The sequence below is a fragment of the Colias eurytheme genome, chromosome 2 (assembly GCF_061535395.1).
Source record: "Colias eurytheme isolate Ceu_HAF_F1 chromosome 2, ilColEury1 Martin Lab GWU primary, whole genome shotgun sequence".
Taxonomy (NCBI): Eukaryota; Metazoa; Arthropoda; class Insecta; order Lepidoptera; family Pieridae; genus Colias; species Colias eurytheme.
The window spans coordinates 3,333,867-3,354,448 of record NC_142981.1 but is presented as its reverse complement, the minus strand read 5'-3'; the positions used below and the strand labels follow the sequence as shown (position 1 = coordinate 3,354,448).

The following is a 20,582-nucleotide window of genomic DNA, read 5'->3' as shown; positions in this document are numbered from 1 at the left end:
GCCATGAAAATGTTTAATGAGCATTAGTTCAACAATATCAAAGTTTTAGTTTGATATAATTAATTACGACTTTTTTTAATTAGATTAGCAATTTATAACGTTAATCTGGGTAGGTATATAAAGTGTATAACAAATGCTAGATTGGCTTTATTTTCATTTGTTGCCAAAATACTCGTGCGATACCTAACCATGATCGTAAAACTACTATTTTTGAAAATGTACGACTTTGACTTTGATTTTTTCAATATTAACTTTTTCCAATGAAAAGTATTTTGTACCTGCTTCTATCCCTAAAAATTGGATAATTTAAAACTACTTATACTTTTTTTAATATTTTTAGATGTTTACTTAGTTTAACAATGGGATATACTATTCCGCACGCAGGCCAAGATCCATACCGCGAATTATTGGAACGGACATTTAATACAGATTACGAAGCTCCTGAAGACACCACAGATGAAAAACCACTAATATTGACACCATTGCTAAAGAACAATGAATTAGAAAAAGCGAGATCAGCTGCAGAAGTAAATTCGAATTGCACAATGCCTGGAATAAAAAGTTATGCGGGTTACTTTACTGTGAGTTTAAGAGGTTTTGAAGCTTTTGCTATATTTTTTATATAAATATTATAAATTCACAAAGTTTACGGGTAAGTAAAGTAAATAACAAAAACATTTTGCTTGCGAAATTCAAAACGAGATGTATAATTAACGAGGTGTAGGTACATAACGAGGTGTATAAGGCGAATACTTACCTACCCAAAAAATGTTTACTTATTCTGTCTTCTGAAGGATTAAAAAGTAGGCAGTTTTGTCCAATGTTAGGTTTTTTGTGCGCAGGTCAATGAAAAATATAATGGAAATCTTTGGTTTTGGTATTTCCCTGTAATGGATAAAGCAGTGGAAGATACGCCCTTAATCATGTGGCTACAAGGGGGTCCCGGTGCGTCATCAATGTATGGACTGTTTGAAGAAATCGGGCCGTTCACTATTTCAGAAAATATGGAATTAAAAAGTATGAACAAAATGTATTAAGCAACCAAAATGTTTAAGGGTTCAATGTTCTTTTTCTCTCTACCGTGAATTGTGATTTCACGGAAAATATGTAATTTTCTTACCATTTGCATCTAACATGAATCTTTGCCTCTACTCGACTTCGAATTATTATATTATCATCTTTCATTTTAGAGAACAAATATTCCTGGGGAGATAAATATTCCCTTCTCTTCATCGACAATCCCGTTGGTACTGGTTTCAGCTTTTCGGATATAGAAGGATACGCAACTAATCAAACTACGGTAATACATAATATACATTATTGTATTTGTCCTGTAGGTACTGTAGACAATAATTTTCCGTCCGTCGTCAAAGTCAGTTCATATTCTGCCACGCCAAAACGCAAGGGTAACGCGAGTCCGCGAGTTTACAAAATGAGAGTTTTACCTAAAGTAAAACTCTCATTTTGTAAACTCGCGGATAAGTGTATTTTCCATTTAAATTTTTTTTTAGATAGCAGAAAACCTGTACTCTGCGTTACAACAATTCATGACGATGTTCCCGAATCTACGACGAGTGCCATTCTATATCGCAGGAGAATCATACGCCGGGAAGCACATACCCTCACTCGCCATACAAATCCATTGGCATAGAAATGCAGATGAACCTATAAATTTGAAGGTTTCTCTTACTTTGACCATACTTTGACTAATAAAATTTGCCTTTTTCAATAGTTATGTTTACGACTCTCACGTAAAGAATAAAACTTTTTATTTCTACAGAGAACATGCTGCTCATGTTCTCTCATTTTGCATGCTAGTCTCAAACTTGAAGGATCACCAAACTGATCTATAGATACCATTTAAACATATTATCAATAATATCTAGGGTCTCATGATTGGCAATGGATTCATTGATCCAATAACATTACAATGCAGTAGTGCATTTTTCCGAGAGACCGGCTTAATTGATGATAGAACTGCAAAAGATTTTGCCGCTAAAGAAAACAAAACTGTGGAGGACATTAAAAAAGGCAACATAGCCGAAGCTTTTTCGGTAAGTCGATATCTTTACTTTTCTGAATAAGGTAAGCAGTTAATAATACATAGATTATAATATTATATAAGTAATACATAGAATAGAAAATGCATAGGTATCACTCGAATATACGTTTTGCTTTTGATCTGATGTAATCTATAATATCTATAATTCTAATCTTAATACCTATTAAAAGCTTTTATTTTTCATTACAATACCTATGACTTATCCAATTTTAAACAAAAAATGCGAATTCCGTTTGTTTTCCATTTAATTCGATGTAGGTCACTATATTTTGAAGTGACTGTAGCATTTTGCAATAAATCATTTATGTAATAAAATAATTTAATTTATTTTTTGTTTCTTCTTCAGGATTTTATGGATGGCTATGTTATTTCTCGACTTGCTGCGTTTTTACCCAATCCGTACAATTATTTAAGTGACAGTGATATTTTTACAAGGAAATATAAAAAGTTTTTAGAAACAAAGAAAATGCGTGAAGGTTTACACGTCGGTTCTACTAAATTTTTAGAAATTGGCAAAGTATACACGAAACTTAAACCAGACTTCATGAACAGTGCAAAACCATGGTTAAACGAGCTTTTGGATCACTATAAAGTATTGCTTTTCAAGTACGTTGTTTCGAATAATTTCATAGTCCGTCCACGGTCCAGAGGCAAACTAAATAGAGATAATTACTTTTATGTTTTTTCAGTGGTCACTTAGACACAATAGTGCCATACTATCCATCTGTGAACACATACAACTCCCTGTCTTTTTCGGGTGCTGCTAAATATAAAAATGCAACGAGAGAGCCTTTGATGAGCAATGACACATTAATAGGGTATGTACTTAGGTATGATAAGAATAAATAAAGGAAACCTTAATATCGTGACTTCGGAGCTTATTTTTTTTTCTTTTATTTGATAGGTCTAAAGGATTCATGTCGTTGGGCTTTCCTTAAAATTCTAAATTGAGCTGCTCAACTGCCAAACTCAAAAACTCAAACTCAACTGCAAAAATATATAACTTTCCGCCCGCGATTTCAAAGAAAAACCCGCATAGTTCCTGTTCCCGTGGGATTTCCGGGATAAAACCTATCCTATGTGTTAATCCAAGTTACATATATGTGTTCTGAATTTCATTGTAATCGATTCAATGGTATTTGCGTGAAAGAGTAACAAACATACACATACACATCCATCCTCACAATTTTTCGCATTTATAATATTAGTAGGATAGGATAGCATAGAGGTAATAGAAAACATAAAAATTTACAAAATTGAGTGAACTTATAATTTTTTTTTTCAGTTACTACAAAGAAGGAGGAAATTTGCTTGAAGTGATGGTCCGCGGCGCGGGCCACATGGTACCATCAGACAAGCCTGAAGCGGCTCTGGCAATCCTCAATAAATTCATTGACTGGCAACCTTGTACATAACATATTCAATGAGAATAAAAAATATAAAATCACTCTTGTGTTTTAATTTATAGAGTCGAAATTGAAGTGCAATTTTTAAATGTTGGCAAATTTTAAGAATTGAATGCAAATTGTGTCAGAATTGCTCAAGGCGTTGGAACCTTGCTTTATCACGCAATATTTTTACTTGCAAAAAGTGCCAGAAATAATTATATCACATATATTTACGTTGTTACAGTGATGTGAGGCGGATAGTGATACAGTTAGAGGGCGAGTCACCGCCTGCCAACATACTAGATTCTAGAAGGTGCTACATAAGCTTTCCAAAGCAACGGTTATCTTACTTCTTATTTATAACCATTCCGTTATTAGGTACTTCTTCTTTCTTCTTATGGAGAGTTACATAATAGGTATTATTTTATTACTAGCTGCGGTGCGTCAACTAATTCATAATATGTATAATAAAAAAGCATTTTACGTAGAACATTTATTTCAAAAAATAACATGGTCTTATTTATTAAATTACTAGTTCTTATACAGTAGATAATACAATAGGAACCACAGAAAATTACTCAACGAATTTTTAATTTATCCTCCTATTTTTTAAAGTCAAATAATACGGCATTAAATTCTTTTTGTCTTAATTTATATTGTGCATTAATTAATAGCGTATGAAAACGAAATGGCATACTTTTTACTCCAACTTATATAAATCATTTGATGTATTATATCAAATGGTTAATTAAAGTTAAGTACACTTGCAACAAACATATGCAATAAATTATCTCATATTCATCGCTCCTTCACTCACAGGCCCATAGAGCTGCTTGATCTTCTTCTTAAATCTCAAGAATAGCACTATTCCCAATAACAGTAACAGAATAAGAACTATATTCACTATCAAACTAATAGTGAGCTTAACATGATTGTCATTAGGTTCAATTTTGGGTTCCTCAACATATGGAGCAGTGTAATTTTCATTGATGACGTAATCCGGTGGAAGAACGAAGTTGAACTCTTTGTTGTCTATGAAGTTTGAGATTAGATGGAACAATTCGGCTGGTCTGTCTATGGGCACTAAACTTCCCGTGTCTGTTATTAATACTTCCATTAGGTTTCCACCTGATTTTATATAGCTGAAACAAAATTATTTTATTAGAACAACTTGAACCTATACGGTATATAAAATGAACATAGCTGTTTCAGAAAGACAATAAATGTCGGGCAAATCTGTAGAAAATAATACTTCTACACTATTGAATCTTGAAACGTTGGCATACCTAAAAGTTCGAAATGATAATATCTAATTATTATCACTACTAGAAGATGATATGATAAAATCAAACCTAATTTGGTATTTGCGCTTGGACACGGGACTAATTAATACAATTGCGTTAACATACTCAAAGACTATAGACTACTAACAGAATTCTATTATTCAGATCACTAAAATAAAATGCGAAGAACACTGTATTTCTAGTTTACATATTTCTAGAACGTTGTTTAATTTTTGTGCCACATTTATAGCAAATAAATAATTTGAATTTGAAACTTACCCAGCCATAGAATCATTGAACCACCAAGGCAAGTGAGGGGCTTTCAGGAAGTCCTCTCTCTTGTTCCATTGCCATTTCCTGCGAGCCTCTGCATTCGGAACGCATGGGGCTTCCAGATCAAACTGTCCACTATAATAAAAAGTACGTTTATTGTTAGAACAATTAATATAATACAGCTTGATTCCAAGCATAAATAAATAATTCGAAGGAACATAAAATAGTCCAAAGACAATATTGATTATTAAGAAAACACTATGTGTGGAAACTACAGGGGCGAAAGCCAGAATATACAGGGTGTATCATCATCACTCATTAGATACAGGGCTTTCGATATCAGTTTATAGTTTTTTTGATATCTGCAATACTTACGGAATAATAGGTACACCCTGTATATGTAATAGTATTGTTTTAGCTGGAAACAAGACATATCTTCTATTTACCCTTAAGGAAATTGGAACATATAGGTCCATGAAGATGTGGAATGTCTCCGTCATATACCATACGCGACATTATTAACATTCTATAACTTACAAAAATAACTGTAAATAAATTTAACATACTTACCAATAAATGAGAACCCTATATTTTTCCAGAAGCTTCTCTAATTTAGCTGTTATATTATTTAAAAAGTCTTTTTGCATGTTTGTTATAACAGAGTAATCGTTGATGGAAAACGTAAGGTCTCCAACATGCAGGGCCTCTCTAACATCGGCTTTAGTGATGTAGTCGTAGAAGTTGTAATCCAAATTGACATAATCCTTGATAGCGTTGTATAGTTGTCGTTTTCCAGACATTTCTTTGAGCCGTTTTAGAAGGTCTTCACGAAACTGGAAGATAAACAATACTTATTGTAGTAATTAGGCGTGTAGGATAGTTGAGTTAATTAATTGGAATTAAAGAGCAATTGGAATTCATTCATTCCTCATTTGTTCATTGTTTTATAGATATGTGAATGACTTTGTGGGTCGTTGAAGTTGTCTTAGTTGTTTTTATCACATATCAGGAAAATCACGTAGAATATTTAACAATTAAAGAACGCATGTAAGGTCTGCTTGTGGGATATGTGTTTCGTAGTACCTAATTATAAATGACGAATGACGATACATTTTAGTCACCGTTTTGTTCCATGCTGTATCTTTTAGATTGTATCATAATAGAATAAATGTGTCAGCATATGTATAATAATATCTTATTTAAATTATCACAATATAATAAGTGTGTCAAAATATGTATTGTGTATGTATTTATCTTATTTAAATTGTAATGAACGCATTATATAAAACATATAAGTGTCATGTAATTAACAACATAATAATGATTCATTGGAAAAGCCTTATTAACACTTTAATATACATATCTATTAATATACTTTCCACTTATGTTCAATTAACAGGTTTAGTCGACAGTCATCTTCTTGGTTTATTTTTCATATTATTTTATAAATCAGGTTTAAAAAAATTATTTACCTAATCTTTAAGGTAAACAAACATATTTCGCAATTAATTGCCTCAACCAATATTTTGTTCTTGTTTTGTACGTTCCGACTGAAGGAATCGATTTGTCAAATTAACACATAGCAGGAAGCATATTTTTATCGCCAATTTCTTAATCTAGTAAAGTGTTAAAATAATTTGGAAAATCCAAAAGTGCACGCCTCATAATTTTTTTTTAATAAATATTTATTAATTATTATTTTTGTTTATTTAATAACAATTAAACCACATCGAATCAGACCCTGAAAAATGAAAGGGTTCTATTCCTGAGCATACTCAAGCGTAAGAGAAAAAAAAAGACTCGATTAGTAAAGTATTTCGGTCGCTATCGTGTTAACAAGAAAAAGGATCCGCACATACAGACACACGGACGTCCAAGACAGAACTTTTTTAAACTGTTTTTTAACTAGTTTAAATAACAAAAATGACATCAAAAATATCATGAACGTTAAAAATAGTGTTTTTTCTTAATATGTGTGTGTATGTATTATCTTACAAGTGCAATGTATGATACATAAAGACATTTTAAGTTTGAAAAATCAGATGTTTTGCGCGAAGTGACAGTAGTACCCACCTCAACGCTTCGCTTATGAGGCGTGCAAAAGGGGTAAGGCAGTACGTTTGCCGGGTCAGCTAGTAGTAGGTAATATAGTAAAAACAAGTGGAATATTACTTACACTATAAGCGTTGCTCGCAATCCCGTCTCCCAAGGACTTAATAAATTTATCCTGTAATGGTTTAGCTGCCAGCACACCCTGACGATCGATCAAGCCGAAGTTATAAAATGTGGATGAATAATCCGCCACACTGTCTCCATTCAAAATTGGATTTCCTAAAATAATACCCTGAAAGAGAAACATTACCATAAAAATCCGAAGTTTTGTTGCAATAAATGCTCATAAATATAAAAAAATAAAGTATACGAAAATCAAAACAAATCGTGCAGCGGGGTCCGTCTTTTATAAAATTAATATTATGAATAAATATTAAGAAAATATTCTAGATAATCCAGGTGAAAGATAAGTTCCACTATTTTTCCTGTTGTGGAAGTGGATCGCCAATAAAAACAAAATACGCTTGGAGATTCCAGATTTAAATGTCTGTGGGGTAAACCCCTGTTACTGCGTAAGGAGAATTTCTCTAAATCTATTTTTAGCATGTGCAGCATGGTATAAGGGTTTACCTACGTCATACGCCGATGTGATAAAGAAATGAAGAACTAAAGAAATCTTAATTTAAGTAAGGTGTTATATATTTTAACTAGGTATCAGGTATGTAACTAAGAAAATGAATTCAATTGCGCACATTACACATAACTCGATTGTGTAAAAGAATTATGATTCAAATGGGTTCAATAATAATTTTTTGCAGAACTTGTCTTAATTGTACGTAATTATACTGGAGGAGAAACAAACTATATCTGCCCTCGAATTCACAAATTACTTCCTGACCGAAAAGTTTTGCGATATCAACGAATTTTTAAAATGTCAAGGTTATATGTGTGAGATATTAATTGCCAGTTGTTATGATTCTGGTATTGCATTGCATTACATTCATGCATTACAAGAATTAATAAATTATTTTTAAAAAATGTTATCACAACCAATCAATAATAAATTTACTGATACCTATTAGTTTCTATAATTTAACACAGTTTTTTTTTTGTTTAACTAAATACAGGTTTCTTTTGTCTAAACTGTGTACATTATAATACTGCCACTTGCGGTACCAATAGTTAGTTATGACTAAGACAATGAGATGATACAATAATATGTGCATGAAAAATTGGTTTTATACCGAAGAATAATAATTTTCCGTGCCAATAATTGTTAGAAAACTTTTTAAAGAATGATATGTCAGATTAACCAAGGATGTATAATGCATAAAATGCAGGTATATATTACCACTCACAGACCACAGTCGAAGTAAATAAAGGTAGATATGTAATTACAAAGTCGTGGAGAACAATCTATTCATAATAATATGCCACAGACAGGAAAAGATTAGGTACATTACATGCAAGAATGAAACACGATATATCATATACTATACATATACATATACTATACACATACTATACATGACCTACCTTTAAGTTAATGGGTATTGTCGAGTTCGTCTCCATGATCTTCATGGCCAGAGCTGGCGCATAGTGGCCCGCAAATTTGTCCCCAGCGATATAGAGTGGGCCTTTACCTAATTCTGGGTATATTTGTACCAATTGTTGCAGAGCTGATAGAAGATTACTTGCATACTGGAAAAATAAATAAGAACCGCTTTTAATATATGTACTTAGCAACATTTTTTTTTCGATTGAAATAAGTTCTATTATAATTGTTTACTTAAACTTTTTCAAGGGAACATAATATGTATATTGTATATTTAAGTGAATGAACATCACTGCCTATTGATAAAATTGGTATGTATTTCAAATGTAACGAATTTATGAGAAGCTGCAGTGCAAACAAAATTCGGGTATGATTTAGAGATTTTAATAATCTTTTACGAGTTTAAGAATATAGATATTATTATTAAGTACATATGAGACATAAGATTATAAACTTACCATCTCTTCATCCCCAGGTATACCTGATAAATCTTTATTCGTATGGCTGTATCCCTCAGCGACGGAGTTATCCATAAACACCATTGAAAACTTTTTGTTCCATGAATGTTCCCTTTCTGCAAAATTATGAACAGTAAGATACAAAATCCAGCATCCATTCAATCATTCATTCATTCATACAAAAACTAGGAATTACAAGTGTATTTTCAGAAATTACCTTTTAAATATCCACCACTGGACATTCTAGTTTCATTTACAATGTATTCAAAAGGCCCAATTTCATTGAAGAGCCCCGCCATGCTGGTCAACCCTAATCCACCTTGAAGCCAAAGGATCCAGGGCATATCCCGTCCACCATTATTTATAGTTGGAAAGTACCAGAAAAACTGATTCGAGTTGTGTTTCTCGTCGACAGTTAAGAAACCTGAATAGCTCCTTACATCGAGGAAAAGTTTGGGGTCAACGGCCGATCGATTTCTGGCTTCTTCTGTGTTGTTTTGGTTGACAAACGGCGTAAGGATTAATGGTGTCGCAGTCAATATAGGGTGAACTGTCGCGCTAAAAATAAAGTATATTGCGTATTCAATTTTCATGGCTTTGTTGACACAGAATTGAGAATAGTATATATAGATAGATATATTATAGGTTTGTTTATCTTGAATAAGAACTAAAATGTATTCAATAAATGGGCAATTAGTAACGGTTGATGACCGCAGTAGGGTGTGGAGCGTTTCATTAGAATTAATTATAAGAAAAGAAAATAGGTCATTTTAATTATGAGGACCATTACATATATTATAGGTGTAAGTATGTAATTACCATTTACTATAATAGAGAGTATTCAATTATCTTTAACAATAAAATGCCATACTATGTTATATTAATTCATAAATACCCTATTTTATAATTACCCTCAAAGTCAAGGTTTAAATTTACGCTGCAAAAGAATGGACGGAAATAAATTTGTGTCTGGCGTCGGTGAAACTAAAGCTTTCGAAAGTACAAGACGCAAGCCCTTAATTTATGAGTAGACATGACATCATCTTTTTATATACGCGATGGGAGCAGCACGCTGATGGATTGCTTTATTCATTTTATATCATTTATATATTTCTAATACGATAAAATAGGTATTTTATTTCAAGTAAACGTAAACACGCGTCACTGTGACCAATATCTCAAGCGAAACTTATTGGAAACCAATATTTAGGTCAGCGATTGAAAATGCAAATAAACAAGTTAGTTAGGTACTGCATGCATTCACATACAAGCATGTGATATGGAACTCAACAAAATTGTGTACACCCTAAATTATTAGGGTGTACACAATTTTGTTGTATTTATATTAATAAATACACACGAACTAAAAAATTAAGTGTTACTAAAGATGTTTTTTTACAGCAAATTTAAACGTTTAACTATGTACTTACCACAATATAAATAATATATGAAGCATCGTGCACATTTTCTTTTTCATTGTTTCAGTTCAATATCCAAATAACAGATCAGAACATTTCGAAAATAAATTATTGTAGTTAGATCACAAAACACGCGGCAGCCGGCTCTTGTAGCTAAATATGAATGGAGTACGAGTACGCCCTTACGCCCGCGCCGGTCGCCGACTGGTTCGTATAATTTACTGTTTCACTGGTTTACCGCAGATACGGTAATGCAAACAAAATGTTTGTTTTCATTAGTTATCTGTACATTTTTTGGTTGTTACGTTACTCTATCACTTCTTAATGACCGTAATTAATTATTTACTCAGCTGTATGTAACGGCTTCGATTATAATAAACAGTGTCTGTGATGTATTTGTTATTGAATTTTATAAGTAAAACAATATTGCAAAACACAGGTCGAAACGTTTAGTCTCATGTGAATGAACTAGGATATACTCATAGATTTAACCTAACAATTATCAGCCGACTTGTAAGTAAGTAGGTTGGTACATAAAAACTATTATGAAACAGGTTTATTTTATTGTACCTAATATGGTTCGACTATAGTGCCATCTATTAACAATGATTGAAAAAACTGCCTATACAATATTGTAATGCCGGTCACTCACATTCGCACGAACGCTTACCAGAATAAACAATTTTTTTTTAAAGATGTTTAGAGGCATATAAGATATTTTATACTAAGTAGTTCATCGTATATCATACTGAGTATACATTACTAAGTGTAATTAATATTTTTTTCTTAAATGATGGCTATTCCAAACGATAAAAAGAAGTTACTTAATTGAAAATAATTTCACGACATAAAGGAATACCTAAGTTCCACAAAATATCTCTTTACGGGTTCATAAATAAAACACAGATTAAAAATTAAAAGTATAATAAAGTGTAGTTATTGACGATTTGCTGCAACATCAGGTCTTCCTTCAAGGAGCTATGTATGGGAACTGGTATGTCTTGGATCCAATTGGTGATCAGTCGCTGTAAGGACAACGGTTCGTCCATCGGGACCATGTGACCAGCGCCACGTATCACCACTTCTGTTAAACTGCCACCAGTTTTGATATAACTGTAAGAACATAACTTCTCATTTATATAATTCTAAGAAATCTTAGAATACAAAATTTCTTAGGTACTTATATAAATTTCGATAACCTCACTGATAAAAAGATAATGAAACCACTGAGCTATCTGAATTTGATATAAGTATGTATATAAAGATCAGAAATATACATATTTAAGAGACAATATTTGCAGATGCTTTTGGTCTTTCGGCCTTTTTGCTCGAGACGATATATTTATAGTAATTAATATGCAACCAATATAAGACATTTTTCTTATAGGGTCTAGCTTATATTCCCCATTTAAAAAACCTTTGAAGAGTAACGTCTAATAACTACTATTACCCAGCAAGTCTATTTCGGAACATATACGGGCGCCTTGTCGCATGTATAAATTCATCCCTGTCTTTCCATTGCCATGTACGATGGTTTTCCGCGCTGAACATGCAAGACAAAAGTTGATCCAATTGACCGCTGAAATACAATTGCAAATGTATAAAAATGTAAATTCAGAAAAACAAAAATTACATTTAACAATAGGATCCCAAATTTCATTAACATACCAATAGGAAAGAACCCTATAATTGTCCAATAATTCTTCAAACAGCTCCTGAGAACTGCTCAAAAAGTCTGGTCCCATTTCGACATTAACAGTGACATTGACGAAGGAAAACTTTATGCTTCCAACGTGCATAGCTTTTCTCACTTCGGGACTATTTACAAAACCAATGAAGGATCCTACACCGAGGTCGTCTTTCAGAAAATTGTACCCGTGCTTTTGGTGCGATAAAAGTAGCAATATTGAAACGAGCTGCATCCATTTCTGTGGAAATGTTTTTTTTTATTTTTATTGAACAAAATAAATTGGATAAATTATGGCTGTAACTTATTACGACAAACTAATTAACAATAACACATTTAAACGAACAAAACATCAGGTTTTGTCACAAAATTAATTATGACTCATAATAAAATAATTAGACCTAATGTTCTCCTACTTACTGATAACTTTATCTGATCTTCTAGTAAATTACGCACACGTTTAAAAATGTACCTATCGAATAATCGATTTATCTTTAACACATTCAGAACTGACCACTTGTCACTAGAGATGTCAAGGATATCTCAATTATAATTAAACGAGACACCCTTGGCTGTGTACACTGTACTCCAATGCTAGATAAGAAGTATGTCTCAACCGAGTGGACTAATCCTTAAATATATGATTATACTAGATACGTCTTATACACAAATAGGCTCGCAATCTATGCCTAAGGTCGTCAAAAAATATCTTAGAAATGTTGTTAATACAATACCTATATTAACAAAGCCTATTTTAAAAACCATTAGAAAACTCTGCCTAATACAGGCGTAGGCAGTTCTGCTTCGGACATTTTTAAAGGTTGGATATTTAATTATCGTAAGGTCAATGGTTAAATATGATCAGTCTATAACAGAATCTCTCACCTCTTTAGCTTCAACACTTTTATGAGCAGCAATATCAGCTTGAAAAGATTTAATCAAAGGCTCGATAGATTGAACCTGTTCTTTGCTTACCAACCCGAAGTTAAGAAAGGGTTGGTTCACGTTTTTAATCATTGCTGGGTCAACAAGCGCATTGCCTATCATGAAACCCTGAAAAGTGGAATAGAATTAACATGTATAGAAAAACAAAGAGGCAGGTAGTATTAACAGTACCGGCACCTAGTATTTTAGAAATCACAAACCAGAGACAATTTATTTACACACCATAAAGTACTGAAAGGTTTGATTTAATAAAACATACCTTCTATTATTAAATACCTATTACAAAAATTAATTGTTTCGTAATCGAGGCATTGATGGAACTATTAAAATATGTACCTACTTAAAACCTTATTTCCATACAAACTTTTCATTTTATTATGATTAAACCATAATGTCCTAACTCTTAAAGTTACATGATGATGATTATTTTATGAAATAAGTTTATAAGAAAAGTTATTACTTGTAGATTAACATCGATTTCAGACACTTTTTTGTGTCTGTGCAGCTCAACACCAAGCGCGGGAACATATTTTCCGGCGTACGACTCTCCAGCTATATACAGAGGAGCTGTTTTTAACTCTGGGAATACTTCAAGAAATTGCTTCACAGTACTGTATAGGTTTTTGGAATACTGAAAAAATGACAATAAATGAAATAACAAGCGAACATTATGAGGTAATTAGTAGAGTAATTTAATTTGGTACAAAATGAATTAAGTACATCTGCATTATGCATAATGTGCATGTTTCTATGTCAGGAAAATACAGTATGGTACCTATATTGTTATTTGCAACCGTGATAGCAGACCATAGCAAATGTTTGAATAAACTATAAAATTAGTATAAATTTTTAAAGAATATAAATATGAATGCCATAGAACCAAAATATCAAAAATTGAACTAGTGTTTATAGAATAATATTACTAACCGCGGCCATATCCCTTGAAAAGCCATTGTAATCGTTTGTGAAACTGTAACCCGTGCCCACTGGATTGTCAATAAATAATAGCGAGTGGTTTTTTATCCATGAATATCTGTTTCCTAAAATAAGCAAAACAACATTAAGCTAAAATAAAAAAAATCGAAATCAACAACTAAACTATGTTCATACATACGTCGCAGTTCTTGAAAGTGAGTCACTTTAAACGGTCCAATTTCATCGAACAATCCAGTGAGACTAGTAATACCCGGTCCACCTTGCAACCAAATAATCCAAGGAGTTTCATTTATTGGCTTATTCTCAACAGGAAAGTACCAAAAGAACATATTCGAGTCGTACGTTTTATTCACAGTAAAGAAGCCGGAATAACTCTCAACTCCTAAGAATAATTTCGGATCAACCTTGCTCGCTTCCCGCGCTTCTTCGATTTTGCCATCTTCTATGTATGGAGTTAAAATAAGAGCTGGGTCATTTACTTCAGCCTGACATTCATCAGAAATATTATCCAATTCACCGTCTAAATCATTTGCTTTGTCACATTTCGAGAGAGTATGTTTTGTTACATTTTCATCCAACACGACGTTTGTACTTTCTGTATTCAATTCTTTCTTGGGCGGTTTATAAGTTGGTAATTCTATGTATATTTTTGGTTTTGTATTGTCATTTATTACATTGTTATCGTCAATAGATTCCTCTTTTACAATAACCTTACAGTAGGAGCTGAAATAAAAGATTTATAGCAAGAGTACATACGTACTGAATCTATCATTAGATAATATACCTACATATTAGGACTTCCCGATTCGAAATTAGATCCCTTTCATGTACATATACATATAACGAAGAAACTTATTATCTAGGTATTGTAAAGTGTATAGATTAAATATCCAATTAATGAATTGACGTGGAGAGAACGCTCTAAAATAGGTACGTATGAGATAACAGCATCTTACGTTTTGCGTAGTACTCATCGTAATATAATATTGAAGAGAAAATTTTTCAAATGAATGAATGAATGAATGAATGAAAGCTTTATTGTACACACCAACCAAAATAATGAAATAACATTAAGTAAAATATACATAAATTGCACAATAGGCGATGTGCAATGATATTTATTCTTAAAAAAATTAAATTTAATATTATACCTATAGATATCTACATGTATCTTTTCGTGATATCTTTTTTATATCTAGTAAAATTATTTAAAAAAATCACTCTAGGTACCTAATACCTATACCACCACTCTTTGAATTATCACTCACGCCGATAAAAATATACCTATCTTATATAAATAATAACAAATTCTTACCTCGCTATAACTAGAGCAAACAATACTATGATTTTAAACATTTTGCTAAATAGAAACGAATAAAGCACATGAAAAGTGAACTATTACATCACTAAAGGCGGCTCGCTTAAACTGAATTGAGAATGTCGCATAATTTTATCAATCGAACTTATTGACCCCCTTCAGACATTTAATTACGTTAGAGATATTGTACATTAATCAACTAAATTAGATTGGTGTGACACTCAATAAATCATAGTATTAAAGGAAAAAAGTAGATATTATACTAACAGGATAAAGCAAGAGTTTGTTTCGTAGGAATTACTGTGTCGATTTCAAAACCATTTCTTACTGTTGGGTATGTCCGTGATCTCATCAAGTATGTAATCTATACTGTAAAAAACCCAAAATGCTTATCTTACTGTAAATTACGTAATACATATAGGCTACTTCTGGATTTGAAAGCAAGCATTTAATTGCAGTGACCATTTACACATTACATAATTTTGATTGAGCTAACCAATTTTGTAAATATATATTAAGATATTATGTACATTACCTTTACACATACAATGATACTGGTATATTATATTATTATATGATAATGGATTATCCCATGACTATGTATGCAAAAATGAATTACAATAACCGATCACAAAGACAAACATAACAAAATTGCATGCAAAAAAATCAAGATGAAAGAAGAGTGTGTAAAAAAAATAATATACGAGATATTATAAATTAATTTTATTAACTAATACATCTCTTATTTCAGTCATAACATCTGTGAGTCTCGTCAGAGTATTCGCGATCGTGTGCAATGATTTCTGAATATTATTAGATATTTCTAATTTCTGATTTTCTATCTGTATAAATTGCGCTGCCGCATCGTCGTGATCTGAAACATTCATAAATATTAAATTTCAGAATATCTGAATTCTGCTAAACTATGTTATAATTATTAATGTTGCACACTACGGACTACAAACACGGTTACTAATTAGTAATTACGTATATTTCACACTAAAGCCTACGATTTCCAATCGATTTTTCGATTCCACGAACAAATATCAAAAAATATAAAATGCGTTTATAAAATACTAGCTTTCCGCCCGCGGTTTCGCCCGTGTTTTCAAAGAAAAACCCGTTCCCGTAGGATTTCCGGGATAAAACCTATCCTATGTCCTTTCTCGGGTATCAAAATATCTCTATACCAAATTTCATGCAAATTGGTTCAGTAGTTAAGGCGTGATTGAGTAACAGACAGACAGACAGAGTTACTTTCGCATTTATAATATTAAGTATGGATTATTTTTTATTCCCATAGCTTTATTATTTCAGGACCTTGTTGTACTGAACAGTAAAAATAATGAAATAAATCACTATAATTAATATGTATTATATTTACCGGAACTTTCACTTCTATCCTGTCGAATCCGTTTATTTTATTAGAATCTCGGGGCTCATCTAAGTCTAAATCTCCAAATGAACGTGTGAGACCTCACCTTCCGTCCCATATCTGAATACAGAAATAAATATCGTTAGAATAGTGTATTTTAAAGAGTTTCGAGAGATTTTTACGTACGAAATTTATATCACACGGCAAAAAAGATACAAATTGCACGAAAAAGAAAAAAACTTACTAAATTTAAAAATTACTTTGCAAAAGCAGGGCATTTTCCTCTGACTAGGCACAGACAACCCGATAATGCGAAAAAAAAGACGCCTTGCATAAAAATTACACATCATACAGACCTAGACATGTTGAACTTTTTTTAATAACTCAGGCCCCGGAATCACAGACACAATAGAAAATCTATTGTGTCGTGGACCGATCGGGCCGTTCGGGGCTCAATGGGTTAAACGAAATGTACACATGTATCTATCTAAAAATGTTAAAATATCATGTGGGTAAGAACAATGAGGGCTCATGTTGTGCCAGTTTTTAAAACCTTCTGTAAAAGTACATACAAAACTATGCCAGACAGAAAAGAAAATCATGGACCTATAAAATTTCCATTAAAACCTATAAAATTTCAACAAAGTTTAAGATGTACTATTGTATAGAATATAGATGTATAAAAAATATGTACCAAATATATTTTTACAAATTTTTGTCATATAATAACTATTATTGGATGTATTCACCATTTTTAATTGAGTCAGATTCACTATTGTTATCATCATCTTGTAGATGTCTCAAACCCTGCAATCACAACTTTCTCTAAAAATAGGAAACATAATATCTATAAACAAGTCTTATAAAGCTGGAGTTTGTTTGTTTGAACGCGCTAATCTCAGGAACTACTGGTCCGATTCAAACATTCTTTCAGTGTTAGATATAGCCCATTTATCAAGGAAGGCTATAGGCTATACATATATCATTATGCTAAGACCAACAGAAGCTCACTTTTATGAGAAAAATTTTGTTGGTCAGCTAGTTTTACATACAAGTAAAAGAACATTTACTTCAAGTGGGTCCGTTTTAATGATGACTTCATCGATTTCACCATTACGAATAGATAGGGAAGAAAAGGCTTCTGGTAGTGGTTGATGGCTGTCTGTCGCAGGTTTTTGTAGAAGATACCTCCGCTTGATTCGGTATTTCCAGTTGCACCAATACTGTAAGTATATTTCATTTATGAATGGGTGACACTCATAGTAATGAATACAATATTTTAAGTGTAAGGAATTACCTGAGACCATACCTTCCTATCCTTAACTGCTCCACCTTTGATAGCATTCAGGTTTTTAGCTAATTCACTCCATAGCTTGTGAGTGTTAATGCCCCTATCTAGCTCTAGGTCTGAATGTTCTTTCATAAATTCACATAGAACTTTCACTTGTTCTAGCGTTACCAATTTTTTAATCTACATGAAAATAAATAATAACGTAATGTTTAATTATGATTTCTTGACTTAAGAATAAACTACTAACCAACATCATGCAGAGCTTAGATGAAGAATCTTCTAAAATCTAATGACATACGTAAATAAAGTTAAGAACTAGAAAGTTACGGATTTCTACAAAACTACATGATGTTATTTGACCAAATATAGTAAACTTACATTAAAATGATCTTCACAACAATGTTGACGCGATATTGGAGATACATTATCCCTTCGCATAACCTTACACCATTGTTTACGTATGTTTGCATCTCTTGGAACAGCAAAAAAAACTTTATCTGGTGATCTGGTGTACTTTTTATAGTGTTCGGACACATTGGTACCATGCAGTATCTATAAAATGCCTTTTTTTCTTCTTCCATGGTTATATTTTTACGCGATATTTAAAATAAAACATCTTGTTATTTATCAAAGTAACTCTCGATCTAAACAAGTGGTAAACCGTAAACACAGTGGTAAACAATGGCAAACAATAAACTGACTGACAGTGTTGCCACCGTGCCACGGTGCCACCTCGATTTTCTAAAAAGGGCAAGTCGGCACTCTGAAGAGGGCTAAAAGAAGCTAAAAAATAAAAATTCATAAAAGCGGTGTATATAATCACGAATAATTTAGTCGCGAGTACCACCATAACGCTTAAAAGTGATATTTGTTTCGGAAATATCACTTTTAAGCGTTAAGCAAAATGAAGTCAATATTGAATACTGTGTTGAATACAAAACGATCTGAAAACTCTCCTTTCGATACTTGCATTATTTAATGTTTTCATACCACGTTCAACAGTAACAACTTCATTTTCAGATGGAAGTTTAGAAGAAATAAAACAGTATTCATACATTTTTCTTATAAAACTTAAAGCAACACAATATAGGTTAGGATAAACACTTGTTTTCACTATTAAACTAAAGCCGCGTATAAACTAAGCGCGGCAAACCATCGAACATAGGCGCGCGCGGCGGCCGCGCACTATGTAGACGGGATCGCCGCGCGCGGCGACGCGAACATTGCCGCGCTCGAACGTGCCGCGGGGCGATCCGCTCACTGTCGGTTTTTGAGACCGCATCAAAGGAGCTTCAGGCGTTCGCTCGCGCGCCGTGTGGACGGTTTGTAGTTTTGGTGATTCGGCTCGCGCGGCGTATACGTAAAAATGGACAACGAAAAGTGCCGTTTACTAATACAATTGTATGGCGCTAATGAATTTTTGTGGAACAGCAAATCCTCCCAATACCACAATAAATCGCTGAGGTATGATGCGTGGGTAGAAATCAGTAAGAAAATGGATATACCTATTCCTGACTTGAAAAAGAAAATGACTACACTTTTGGCGTCCTACAGAAGAGATGTTCGTGATGGATCGCCTGCCGCGCGCGGCAACTACGTTCAACTTAAAATATATCTACATATTGGCTCGCGCAGCAAATGAACGTCAACTCTGGTCGAACATTGGCTCGCGCGGCTGCCGCGCTTAATTTATACGCACCTTTAGAGTATGTATTGCTAATACATACTCTAAGCTATAAAGCCCAAGACCATTATTTTATTTTAGGTATAGTATTTCATTTATTATAGTTATAGGTATAGGTAAAACCCCAGCCACTGGGACTGGGTTTCATTTTATCTGATATTCCCTATAGTATTTGTATATTATATTTTTAATACAAGTTACAATGACCAACAGAGAAATATTTTAATATAACTTAAAAATCTAGAATTTTTCATGTTTTCGGAGTTATGACGTTTTTTTTTAATTTTGCGGTAGATGCTTGATATTTTTTGTATGCTAAGCTGAAAGATAGGCCAATTCACTTTGACTTTGAATGGAATAAAAAAATGAATTGAATGCCAAGAAAAATAAAATTACCCAGTACGTTCACAGTTTCAAGGGCTCGGAAAAAAATAATTTCACATAAAAAAAGATTTCCGTTTGGCTTTTAAAAACTTGCTCCATCTAAAGGTAATTAGGTCTACCCTGAAAATTTAATTTTATTATTCATAAGGCTTCAATCGAAAAATTTAAATCTAAATGTGGTCAGTGCAAAATTTTAATTTACATGATGTGCAAACAAATTAAAACCAATTACAAGGTGTTAAAATACAATTAGTAATATCACAGACTAATAATAATATACTACGTATAATATGTATTTAAAATGGCCCCCCTGTTGCAATGCAAGTGCGACATCACCGGAAAATGTTGTTTTTTAAACGTCTCAATGCCCTTCTATTATTTTTTAATGGTTTCTTCTGCTACTCTTAATTTCCAGGCTATTTCGTCCAAATTGCGACATTATATTATATCGATAATTAGGGTATTGTTATTTA

At 32.6% G+C, this 20,582-nt stretch overlaps 4 protein-coding genes across 4 annotated transcripts; 1 reads left to right on the top strand and 3 right to left on the bottom strand.

Moving 5' to 3' along the window:
- Window positions 1-167: 167 nt before the first annotated feature.
- On the top strand, window positions 168-3,509 carry LOC149910161 (vitellogenic carboxypeptidase-like). Its single transcript, XM_090110890.1, has 9 exons — window positions 168-218; window positions 341-581; window positions 843-1,017; window positions 1,191-1,300; window positions 1,512-1,679; window positions 1,887-2,054; window positions 2,409-2,668; window positions 2,752-2,880; window positions 3,348-3,509. The coding sequence occupies exons 1-9, from the start codon at window positions 190-192 to the stop codon at window positions 3,475-3,477; spliced, it is 1,410 nt and encodes a 469-aa protein (XP_089967016.1). The 5' UTR covers window positions 168-189; the 3' UTR covers window positions 3,478-3,509.
- A 419-nt stretch (window positions 3,510-3,928) lies between these two features.
- Window positions 3,929-10,695, bottom strand: LOC149910160 (venom serine carboxypeptidase-like). The gene is made up of 8 exons (XM_090110867.1): window positions 10,502-10,695; window positions 9,289-9,629; window positions 9,072-9,187; window positions 8,595-8,759; window positions 7,183-7,350; window positions 5,577-5,839; window positions 5,013-5,141; window positions 3,929-4,592 (listed from the first exon to the last, which is right to left on the bottom strand). The coding sequence occupies exons 1-8, from the start codon at window positions 10,546-10,548 to the stop codon at window positions 4,238-4,240; spliced, it is 1,584 nt and encodes a 527-aa protein (XP_089966993.1). The 5' UTR covers window positions 10,549-10,695; the 3' UTR covers window positions 3,929-4,237.
- Window positions 10,696-11,396: 701 nt separating this feature from the next.
- LOC149910159 (venom serine carboxypeptidase-like) lies at window positions 11,397-15,572 on the bottom strand. The gene is made up of 8 exons (XM_090110845.1): window positions 15,373-15,572; window positions 14,236-14,780; window positions 14,049-14,161; window positions 13,582-13,752; window positions 13,062-13,229; window positions 12,158-12,417; window positions 11,940-12,068; window positions 11,397-11,602 (listed from the first exon to the last, which is right to left on the bottom strand). The coding sequence occupies exons 1-8, from the start codon at window positions 15,411-15,413 to the stop codon at window positions 11,404-11,406; spliced, it is 1,626 nt and encodes a 541-aa protein (XP_089966971.1). The 5' UTR covers window positions 15,414-15,572; the 3' UTR covers window positions 11,397-11,403.
- Window positions 15,573-15,906: 334 nt separating this feature from the next.
- Window positions 15,907-18,538, bottom strand: LOC149910158 (uncharacterized). Its single transcript, XM_090110856.1, has 5 exons — window positions 18,420-18,538; window positions 18,048-18,221; window positions 17,821-17,973; window positions 17,500-17,557; window positions 15,907-16,249 (listed from the first exon to the last, which is right to left on the bottom strand). Exons 1-5 carry the CDS (start codon window positions 18,477-18,479, stop codon window positions 16,086-16,088), a joined length of 609 nt encoding a protein of 202 aa, XP_089966982.1. The 5' UTR covers window positions 18,480-18,538; the 3' UTR covers window positions 15,907-16,085.
- Between the last annotated feature and the right edge of the window lie 2,044 nt (window positions 18,539-20,582).

Excerpts from the sequence above, each read along its gene's own strand:
- LOC149910158 (XM_090110856.1), bottom strand. The coding sequence starts at position 18,479 with ATGCGAAGGGATAATGTATCTCCAATATCGCGTCAACATTGTTGTGAA. Across the intron at positions 18,222-18,419 it reads GTTGTGAAGATCATTTTAAT|ATTAAAAAATTGGTAACGCT; the intron begins GTAAGTTTACTA and ends ATTTTCATGTAG. Across the intron at positions 16,250-17,499 it reads ATCTGACTCAATTAAAAATG|ATCACGACGATGCGGCAGCG; the intron begins GTGAATACATCC and ends TGAATGTTTCAG.
- LOC149910160 (XM_090110867.1), bottom strand. The coding sequence starts at position 10,548 with ATGAAAAAGAAAATGTGCACGATGCTTCATATATTATTTATATTGTG. Across the intron at positions 8,760-9,071 it reads TACCTGGGGATGAAGAGATG|TATGCAAGTAATCTTCTATC; the intron begins GTAAGTTTATAA and ends TTATTTTTCCAG. Across the intron at positions 7,351-8,594 it reads CAATACCCATTAACTTAAAG|GGTATTATTTTAGGAAATCC; the intron begins GTAGGTCATGTA and ends TTTCTCTTTCAG.
- LOC149910161 (XM_090110890.1), top strand. The coding sequence starts at position 190 with ATGATCGTAAAACTACTATTTTTGAAAAT. Across the intron at positions 582-842 it reads GTTATGCGGGTTACTTTACT|GTCAATGAAAAATATAATGG; the intron begins GTGAGTTTAAGA and ends TTTTGTGCGCAG. Across the intron at positions 1,018-1,190 it reads AGAAAATATGGAATTAAAAA|AGAACAAATATTCCTGGGGA; the intron begins GTATGAACAAAA and ends CTTTCATTTTAG.
- LOC149910159 (XM_090110845.1), bottom strand. The coding sequence starts at position 15,413 with ATGTTTAAAATCATAGTATTGTTTGCTCTAGTTATAGCGAG. Across the intron at positions 14,162-14,235 it reads TCACTTTCAAGAACTGCGAC|GAAACAGATATTCATGGATA; the intron begins GTATGTATGAAC and ends TGCTTATTTTAG. Across the intron at positions 12,069-12,157 it reads TATAGGGTTCTTTCCTATTG|CGGTCAATTGGATCAACTTT; the intron begins GTATGTTAATGA and ends ATTGTATTTCAG.